The sequence below is a fragment of the Brassica rapa genome, chromosome A10 (genome assembly GCF_000309985.2).
Source record: "Brassica rapa cultivar Chiifu-401-42 chromosome A10, CAAS_Brap_v3.01, whole genome shotgun sequence".
In the NCBI taxonomy this organism is placed as follows: domain Eukaryota; kingdom Viridiplantae; phylum Streptophyta; class Magnoliopsida; order Brassicales; family Brassicaceae; genus Brassica; species Brassica rapa.
In genome coordinates this window covers 12,053,690-12,063,807 of record NC_024804.2, presented here as the reverse complement: position 1 = coordinate 12,063,807, position 10,118 = coordinate 12,053,690, and the positions used below count along the sequence as shown (strand labels likewise).

Below are 10,118 nucleotides of genomic sequence, written 5' to 3'. Positions count from 1 at the left end.
CATCGGCAGAGGCCTTACAATGGGGAGCTGAGATTTTGGCGACAAAAATATGATCTTTGAAACTGACTCTCTATCCTTGGCCCAGATGATCAATGGAACAGAGGATGTGTGGCCAATTTCGCAGCCAATAGTTGAAGTGATATACCATTATTTGTTACAAATTAGAAGCTTCGAAGTGAGGTTTTATCCTAAAGGTGGAAATAAAGCAGCGAACATAATAGTAAATGAGTCGATCATTTTTGTGTCTACTAGTTGGTGATCGAAAGTATTCGATGAGAAATCAGTGTATCAAAACAATAGTTGGTGAATCAGTGTATCAAAACAATAGTTGGTGATCGAAAGTATTCGATGAGAAAAAAGAAATTTAGCGAGAAAACAAACTCGAAGCTAGAACGTGAAACGATACCGTTTCCGTAAGACCAAAACCGTTCTCATCTCCAAACCAATCACAGATTCCCATCTCCACGACCCCAAAAAAAAAAAACATAACAAAGAATACAAACTGATTCGATTTGTCGGAAGAGACTAAAAAGAGGTTCAGCGATTGTAATCGTCGTCATTCGTTTGTCTTTTTGCACGAAAATCGAAGATTGGATGAAGCAAAGAGTGTTATCCAAAACATGACAATCTCTGAAGAAATCCAGAGAGCGACATGCGCCTACTCGCCTTCCGGAGATCACCGCTTCGAGAAGCTTCGCGGCGTCCGATGGCGAATCAACCTCGGAATCTTGCCGTCTTCTCCTTCCTCCACCATCGATGAGCTTCGCAGAGTCACCGCCGATTCCAGAAGAAGGTTTTGACTTTCCCTAACATACATTCTCAACCATCAAAGGTTCTGTCTTTAGGCTAAAGTTTAGATTTTTTTTAATATATGTGTTGGTTTGTTAGATATGCTGCTTTGAGAAGGAGACTGTTGATTGATCCACATTTGCCCAAGAAAGGAATCAATTCTCCAGATCTAACCATTGATAACCCTTTATCTCAAAATCCTGGTAACAACATTCAATAAAACATATACTTCCTCCTTGAGATTACATTCAATTGCGGTTTTATCTCCAATGTAGTAAAGTATCTGTGTGTAGATAGTACATGGGGAAGGTTCTTCCGTAACGCTGAGCTTGAGAAAACACTCGATCAAGATCTTTCACGCTTGTATCCCGAACATGGGAGTTACTTTCAGTCCTCTGGATGTCAAGGGATGCTAAGACGGATACTTCTCCTTTGGTGTTTAAAACATCCAGAGATCGGTTACAGACAAGGTTAGCTTATATACTTCTACCCTATTGGTCAGACTCGGAGGAACGCACTTAGTGTTGTAAAGTAGAGTGTATACAGATCCGAATTTAGAATACCTTCTGCCTAATGTCAGGGATAACCAGATCGTCTGTTATTAGACTAAGCTCAAGCCCAAATTGGCCAAGTAGCAACAACTCTTTAACCACTAGGCTACTACTACTTAGTTAGTTTAGATACTTTTGGTTTCGATGGTTAAGTTGATATGAAGAGAAATGCTTTTGTTTTGGTGTTTGTAGGGATGCATGAACTGTTGGCTCCTTTGCTATATGTTCTTCAAGTGGATGTGCAATATCTAACTGAAGTTAGATCAAACTACGAAGACCAGTTCACCGATTTGTTCGATGAGCTAGCCTTCCAAGAACGCGATTCCGCAGCTTACGATTTCGATATAAAGAAAGTTTTAGATGATTCCATGGAAGAAGAGGAAGAAGAAGAAGGAAATGAAAATGGTCATGCAACCAAGAAGAAAAAACCGAAGCGTTTCGACGAGCTAGACACCGAGACGCAGACCGCTGTTCTGCTGAGCGATGCGTACGGAGCAGAAGGAGAATTAGGAATCGTCCTCTCTGAGAAGTTCTTGGAACACGACGCATACTCTATGTTCGATGCTCTCATGTACGGTGGATCTTCTCTAGGATCAGTCTCTGTAGCGAACTTCTTTGTATACTCAGCTCCGAGCGACTCAGTCACGGGCCTACCTCCAGTGATAGAAGCTTCTTCGGCATTGTATTACTTACTCTCTCTAGTCGACGCTTCTCTCCACAGCCATCTAGTCGAGCTCGGCGTCGAGCCGCAGTACTTTGCGCTGCGTTGGCTGCGTGTTTTGTTCGGGAGAGAGTTTCCTCTGAGCAATCTCTTAACCGTGTGGGATGAGATATTCTCCGCTGACAACTCCGAGGTGGAGAGAGTCTCTTCTCTTGAGGGGGATGATGATGATGTTGTTTCAGGGTTTGAGTTCAGGATCCTTAGCTCTCCACGTGGAGCTCTGGTTGCAGGTATGGCGGTTTCGATGATACTCTATCTGAGATCATCTCTTCTAGCGACTGAGAACGCGACCTCTTCTCTCAAGAGGCTGCTGAACTTTCCGGAGGATATTGATTTGAGGAAAGTCATCGAGAAGGCTAAGTCGTTGCAGAGTTTAGCGTTGGAGATCAATGCTCGTCGTGATTTGCTTCCGAAAGGGTCAAGGAAGCCTATGAGAGGTCACAGCTTGTCTGTTGATTCGATCTCGCTTGGTGGTTCTTCTTCTTCTCCTGTGGGGAGAGTTCCTGAGAGCTACTGGGAAGAGAAGTGGAGAGTTATGAACAGCGCGGAGGAGGAAGAAAAAGCACGGAGGAGGAAAGCGTCGCAGAGACAGAACACGGTGAAGAAGAGCTGGTCGGAGAGAGTGAAGCTAAGGCTTTCGAGGACTGAGTCTGATCCATCAGATAGAAGCGGGAACAAGCCGCCTATTAGACGCAGTTTGCTTGATGATTTGTCCAAGCAGCTAGGGGACACAGATTCAGATATGGAACGGTCTTCTACAGTTTCTGAGTCACCAAGTGGGGAGTGTGAGGAGAATGGTTCAGATAAAGGCAAAAGCGAGGACCAGGTGGAGTTGCCTCTTCCGGTTCCTGAGAACGAGTCTGAGGGGAAGTCAGTGGTGAACATATTCAGGGATAGGAATATTCTCTCGGGTAAGTTCCAGAGGTTATGGAGGTTAGGTAGAGGCTTGTCCGGGGAGGAGACCTCGGAGACGAAAGAAGCTAAACCGGTAGAGCCTGAGGCTAAACCAGTAGAGCCTGAAGCTGAACCACTAGAGCCTGAAGCTAAACCGATAGATCATGAAGAAGAAGAAGAAAAGACCAATTCGGATTCAACTGTAGGTGATGGAGACACGTTAAAGAATACAGGACGTTCCATGCTTGAACATATTAAGGTAAACAGTTTTGAGTATTATAAACCAAGATTAAAACATGACTTGAGACATTGTATTGAATGTTTGTGTATATATTAGGTGTTAGAGTCGGTGTTGGAGCAAAGTTCACCGGAGAATATGGCTGAGAACCATAGAGTAACGGTTGAAGAAGCTCTGAGAGAACTTCGTAGACTTGGAACTATGTTGTTGTCAGAACAAATGTAAAGTTTATTACTACTCGGCTTCGTAATTTAATTTTGTAATCTAAAAATTCGTTTTGTATCTCCGTGTGTGTGTGTGTGTATGTGTCTCTGTGTGTGTGGGAGAGAGAAGACCGAGTAAGTGTATTTGTATATACGAGAATTTTTGAAGAGGGTTTTGTTTTTTTTTTTCTTTTGGCAGTGAGAGAATTAGAGATCTAGGTTTCTTCTAGCACAAGGGACCTGCGTTTCTTTGTACTTTTTTAACCCTAACGGGTTTTCAACGGTTCGTAATGACAAAAGCAGAGTGCATTTAATAACAACTTCCCTCCATTTTTTTTCCTGACCGTTAATCCTTTAGGGTCATTTTTTTTTCCCATCTGAATGTCAATTCCATTAACATTGCCATTACCATCCTTAGAACAAAAACCATCAATAAAGAAGAGGCAAACCAACCACAACAAGAGCACACGCTACTACTACACATTCACATTCAAAAGATCCGTAAGCCACAAAGGAAAGCCAAGAGCTACACAGGATTGACAACGGTCTTCTTTAATCACGCTTTTTGCTATCATGAAAGCTCCAAGGTCTGCTTTTCTGATTTGATGTTCAGTCTCCAATTAGGGTCATTTAGTTTTTGATTTTCTACAGAAATAAATAAATTTTAAAACTCCAAATTCCGATATATATATATAATCGTCTTCTTTGGGGTTTCTATTTTCTGAACATTAAAAAAACACGAATAGAGGGGAAAATACAAATATTACGCTGAAATAAATATTAAAATTAAGGAAGAAAAAGAAGAAAAATTCCAACAATATATAACGTCTTATGCTAGAAAATAGTTAAAGAATAATAATAAGCTCAATTAAATCGAAGTTAAAAGACAAGAGACAAGTTATTGAGATGACCTTTCCTAAAGGAGCATATGATTATTGTGTTGCTGCTGAGTAGAAGATGAAGGAGGAGCTGGGAGAGCAAGGAAAGTATCACCAAAAGGGTTAGCAGAAGCAGAAGAAGAAGGATATGGTGAGAAGTGCTGATGTTGTTGATGATAAGGTGAATAATTGTTGTTGTTGTTATATGGATTTTGATTATTATTCATCATCATCATTTGCTGTTGTTGCATTGCCATTTGAACATTGGTTGGTGGAGCCATGTTACTAGACATTGCAAAAGGATCTTGTTGCATCCCAAATGGGTTCGGGTTAGATGAGTGTGGTTCACCATGTGTAGCCGTGGCTCCAAATCCGTAACCAGCATTGGTTAACTGGATCTGTCTTCTTGCTGTATCGTCTTCGTAGAGACTGTCTAGTAGAAGATTGTCAAATCCTCCTCCCTATAAATAGTGACCATGTGAGTTAAAAATATAAATTTATTTTTGGTTAAGGGACGGTTCTCGACACAACCGGACAAAACATTCGCATTGGCCTCCAAATTTTAACTGTTATTATACATTATCCCCTAAATTGTTAAAGTTCTTTTTTAATTAATAAGATTAACCAAAAATGTTTATGGCCACCTAAATCTCAGATCGATAATAGAAATTTCGAATGAGAGACTTACGAGTTTTGTTGCTACTGTGGGACGAGGATTGTTGTTATTGTTGTTGTTTTGTGGTGTGACTAATGCAAGCTCCCAACCACTTCCTCCAGCTTCTATCAAGCTTAGACTATTAGATGGGCCTGAAGTTTCATGTCCTGCACATAAAATGTTATTATCAATTCTGATCTCTTCCTACAATTAGTAATGTGTTATTTTTTTCTGTCTCTACCAGGTGGATAAATGGCAAGAGCCAATGCGTTTCTTTCTTCAATCTCTGCGGCTTGTGGGTTTATTTCATTTAGACCCTGCACCAATGCAAAGAAAAGGCTCAATGAGTTTTGAGGTTTGGTTTTACAAATGTGTAGAGATATTGAAGAAGACTCACCAGTAAGTCATCAGTGTCTATCAATGGTGAAGGTTTAACTTCTTCCTCTTCTTTCTCCTCTATAGGTTCTTCTTCCTCTTCTTCGATAAGCGGCTGATCAGTTTCTGTGTTTTGGTTTTCATCTTCTGCAGGTTCTTCAGGCTGTTCTTCTTCTTGTGGTTCTGGTTCCTCCTCTTTTTCCTCATACTCCTGTTAATACAAGCAGACCAAAATGTCAAACTATATGGAGATTGTTCAAATGAATTGAGAATATAATGAGATGAAATTCATGTTTTACCAGTTTTTTCTGTACAGAACCACTCTGAGGCGCTTCTTTGATGTACTCTTCCATTGTTGCAAGAAACGATGGAGGAGGCTGTAACCAGTTTTTTTTAGATAAAGTGAGAAGTGAAACACACATCAGGATACAAAAAGCTAAGAACCAACCTGTCTTAAGGTAGGGAACTGAAAGTTCCTAGCGAGCTCTAGCCCTTTGCAGTAATCATAAAACTCAGCCAGATTCTCAGCCTATGCAAAGAAAAAACATCAAGAAGCAAAGCTTAACGCCTATGTAAACAATCTTAATACATTCCAAAAAAGGGTAGTTGCTTCACCTGTTGACCAGCCCGTTTGTATATGTTCAGAGCTTTAACTGCATCATGTCTTGTCATCTCAAAGAACTAAAGTGACACATACAAGTAAACATTCTTTGAATATAAAGCAAACAGAAAACCAAAAATCAGAAAATGAAACTTCTTTTTTTAAAAGAAAAACAAACCATGTCAACAAGGTTAATGATTCCATCATTGATAGCACAATAGATTTTGAAGCTTTCTTTAAGCACCAATGCAAGAGCATACTGGATTAGATAGTTGCTATAAGCTGCTCCTTCAGGCTGCAAAACTGAAAACAAATAAGGAAGAAAATCTTCTCCAGTGCATGAACAAAAGTGTAAAAACATGATGACTTTACTTGACATCCAATAAGCCGGTAAAGAAGCTGTTGCAACGCAGGTAACTGTTCTAACAGATCTTCACCAGACAACATCCTTGTCCTATGCGTCTACACAACAATTAAAACACAATGATTAGTTTCTTTCTGGTAAAAGATCTGTGTTCTTGATGATGAGAAGTAATAGACAGACCTTGGAAGCTGCACCTGCACCTTTTGGCAAACGCTCTGCCTCTATGTCATACTTCAAAACACGGTAACATTCAAGCCGCTCTTCAAGAAAGAGCGCGTATGTTCTAACCCATGCAGAGCAATCCCAAGCTGCATCAAAGAGTATAGGTCAAGTTTCCAAAGTGGTAGAAATACCAAAAAAAAAAAAAAAAAAGAATTACCAAGAGGACTTGTATCGTCTTTGAAGTTAGAGATTCTGAGAATATGTCGTCTGTGTGAGTAATTAAGAAGCTCTTCTCTAAATGTAGGATCACCTTCTCTTAATGTTCTGTGAATTACTATTAACACCTTCATTGCTACCTGTACATGTACGTGTGTGTGTTTGTCAAAACCAAACGCTATGTTACGATCTTTGTCGGAGAAATAGAAAACTTACAACCCAGGTTCGAGTTTTGGACAATCTCTTTGACAATGCATGAATGCAGTAAGCAACATCTGCTCGTGGTTGTATTGCAGATGTCGCCGAGAATATTTCTGCATAAATATATAACCACGTACGTCGTTACAATTCTCCGACACAATGTCATGGCTTTTAATAAAAGGCAGAGGAAACTTACTACGAACATGACGTTCTTTCGGAGGAGACTCTACATGATTCGTTGCCTTGACGATCGCAATATCTAGATCCTATACATGTATAACACGATCAAAAAATCAAGAAACATGAATCGATCATATATAATCAAAACATTGCCAAAAGAAGTGGTGGTGCATTCAAATCAGACCTTGAATTCGCTGTTGACCTTAGCGAGACCGACGGTGGTGGAATCCTTGAGCGCTCCATAGGCTTTTCGTAAGCTCGTGAACGTCCCCATCGAGCGAAGACGATTTTCGAGAAACAGAGAGGATGATAAGATATGTTTTGTTTTGGGTTCAATGGCTCTCTCTCTCTGTATGTAACAATAAACGGAAACAAGATAACAGACTTTCTTCTTTGTCTCCCCTCAAAACGTGCGTAACAGAATACTAATGATCTGGATCATTTCCTTTTTTTTTCAATAATCATTTATATATTAATAGATTCTTCTTCTGCGAGTATTTATTTAAATCAATAGCTCGTCTATATTGGTATCAAATCAATGTAGACGTTAAAAAAAAAGAATAGCTCGTCTATATAATCTCTCACCAAATCAAATACTCTTAATCCATTTCATATATGTTTTAAACTTTGCAAACTTTTTTTTTTGACAACAACTAAATGTATATTTAATCATGTTGTATGACTAAGAATTCAATTCATGAATACTTTTCTATTAAGAAATTTAGATTTCGAACTCTAGGAAAAAAAAATATTAATAATTATACGCATTAATATAAAAATTACAATTTCGAATGGTATAATGGTCAAATTTCCTGGATTTTCACAAGATGGTTTATGTGGTGGTGAAAAAAATATAGAATTATTAATTATTATTGATCTAAGTATCACAAGTAAAATAGTTGGTTGTAAAATTGTTAAAATAATAAAATATTAATTGTTTGTCATGTTATCCAGAAGATAAACACCCGTACAAACTAGCGCGCGAACCATCCAAAATATACTAAAATAACATTAGTGATAGAGTAATGGTGTGTGACGTGTGTCTGTGAATTAGTTTTTTTTTTTCTGTCAAGTCCCCTTACAATAATTCATTAACAATTAATTTCTACGTGAATCTTATTAATGAAATGTTCCAGATCATTAGAAAATCAATTACCCTACATTATTTGAGATTCTAAGGGGGCCATCAATATAATAATCTTGGTGGTCTATGGTTAGATGAGTTTACGGTACAATCTTTAAACCAATTGGTTTATCAAATATACTGTAAGGGGACATTCTACAATCTTACTTAAACCAATTGGTTTATAAGAGACACTCGAGGTTATCGGATTCTAAGACCCTCGTTTCCTTGCTTACTTCTCATGGCAAGTGTATCAAGCTCTAAGGTTTACTTCACGATATTTGTATCCTATATATGTAATTCCTTTGAGAATATCTCTTTTAGTTTTGTTCTCCGTTTGGGTAACTCTGAGGTTGATTCCCTAGCTAAAGCAGTTCTCTTTTGTTTGTTAAACTCCCCTTTGTTGGCCATGTGAGACTCAGTGCTCTATTAATGAAGGTTCGATCAAAAAAGAATATCTCGTTCTACAAAAGTTCTCGTGTTATATTATGCTTCGAACTGCTGAAAACAATTTTTTTATCAAACTGTTTGTTCATGCCAAATGTTTCTGCTTTCAGGTTTGATTATATTTTGGATTAGATTGGTTGATTTTGTTCTCTTATCCATCTTGGATTTAATTCTACCGTCTATCAATAGCGTGTAATAATTTTGACATGATATTTTTTTACCTTTTACTTAGAATCGGTTAAGTTAATTAAGGATAGACGTCTCTAATCGAAAGTTCATATTCTTCTCTACAGAAATTGACATCATTTCCATTAATTTTGTGAAAACTTATAGTGACTATTTTTAGTGATGTCTAAATGTAATATTCACTTCTAATACATAATCGTTCGTTTGTTTCAAAATTAAAATTTTGTCATTTGCGTAGATGAAGGGTCACGAAAAACACATGCATATTGTTCTGGATCAACCATAACAAGTAACAATGTGCTCTGCGTTTGTAACCATCGATTGCCTTTACTACAAACACATAAAGCATGTGCTTGAGAATATTTTTGACAAAAACACCAATAGATCTATTGGTATTTATTTTTGTTTCAACCTACTCCATTACAGTATTCAGTTTTAATGCTATCTAACTACTTTTATACTAATATTTTTTTTACGTACCCTCGTGTCGTCTACTAGTTGATAGAATCAATCAACAACGGACAGCTTTGACCACGATTTGAATCGGATTCAAGAGCCTACCTAATCACACGCTTCACAACGACAGAGACACCAAGACTATTTAGACAAAAGTCAAAATAATATTTTCAAACCTTTTCTTCAATTCAAGGTTTTTTATCAACGTACTTATAAAGAGATCTTGTGTGTTTTTCGTCTCATTAGCACTTAGCATATTGACAATGAAAAATATCCGCTCGAATTAATTAAATAATGGGAAAAAAATCGCAGAGGCCATTTACGTTGACTGCAAAGTTGCTAACTCATCATAATTTTATTACTTCTAGGAATTTTTTTATAGTCATTAATGCCTCTTGGTATATAATTTTAAAAATTATCAGCTAATTTTCCTGAAAATGATCGTTAGTTTCTCACAAAATTATTTATGAATGTATTTTCGTTAATTGATAGTTTTATATGTACTAGATATATCCATTTTAAATGAACTTTTTAATGTTGACAAAAAAAAGAACTCTTATAGCTTGATTGGTTTTCCCGCTACTACCCGCAAACGCAGCTTTTGCGATTGGTAGCGGTTGACAGCGTTTCGAAACAATCATACAAACCGCTACAAATCGCTTCAAACCGCTCCGAACCTCTTAAAATCAAAAGCTGGTTCCAGCTAGCGTTTGCGGTTGCGGGCGGTTGCGGGAGGATAAATTTTTTTTTCTTTTTTTTTAAAAACCATATAAATACAAAAATAAAAATAAAAATAAATTTTTTAAAATGGAATTATAAAAATACTAAAATATATCTATTATATTTTAATTAATATTATAAATTTTAAAAATAAAAAT

At 37.5% G+C, this 10,118-nt stretch overlaps 2 protein-coding genes across 4 annotated transcripts; one reads left to right on the top strand and one right to left on the bottom strand.

The window, feature by feature from the left end:
• Window positions 1-270: 270 nt before the first annotated feature.
• On the top strand, window positions 271-3,578 carry LOC103845158 (TBC1 domain family member 5 homolog B). 2 transcript variants are annotated; one of them, XM_033282589.1, is made up of 5 exons: window positions 271-793; window positions 889-992; window positions 1,065-1,259; window positions 1,533-3,214; window positions 3,293-3,578. In XM_033282589.1, exons 1-5 carry the CDS (start codon window positions 621-623, stop codon window positions 3,416-3,418), a joined length of 2,280 nt encoding a protein of 759 aa, XP_033138480.1. In that variant the 5' UTR covers window positions 271-620; the 3' UTR covers window positions 3,419-3,578. The 2 variants fall into 2 exon arrangements, with proteins under 2 accessions (XP_033138480.1, XP_009120245.1); XM_009121997.3 differs by having other exon boundaries at window positions 273-793; window positions 1,083-1,259.
• On the bottom strand, window positions 3,482-9,896 carry LOC103845157 (putative clathrin assembly protein At5g57200). Of its 2 annotated transcripts, XM_033282590.1 has the most exons (15): window positions 7,213-9,896; window positions 7,045-7,114; window positions 6,864-6,961; window positions 6,649-6,787; window positions 6,450-6,577; window positions 6,278-6,367; window positions 6,084-6,200; window positions 5,920-5,985; window positions 5,753-5,833; window positions 5,604-5,681; window positions 5,327-5,515; window positions 5,171-5,246; window positions 4,963-5,096; window positions 4,308-4,735; window positions 3,482-4,041 (listed from the first exon to the last, which is right to left on the bottom strand). In XM_033282590.1, exons 1-14 carry the CDS (start codon window positions 7,300-7,302, stop codon window positions 4,313-4,315), a joined length of 1,779 nt encoding a protein of 592 aa, XP_033138481.1. In that variant the 5' UTR covers window positions 7,303-9,896; the 3' UTR covers window positions 3,482-4,041; window positions 4,308-4,312. The 2 variants fall into 2 exon arrangements, with proteins under 2 accessions (XP_033138481.1, XP_009120244.1); XM_009121996.3 differs by having other exon boundaries at window positions 3,506-4,735; window positions 7,213-9,895.
• Window positions 9,897-10,118: the final 222 nt, after the last annotated feature.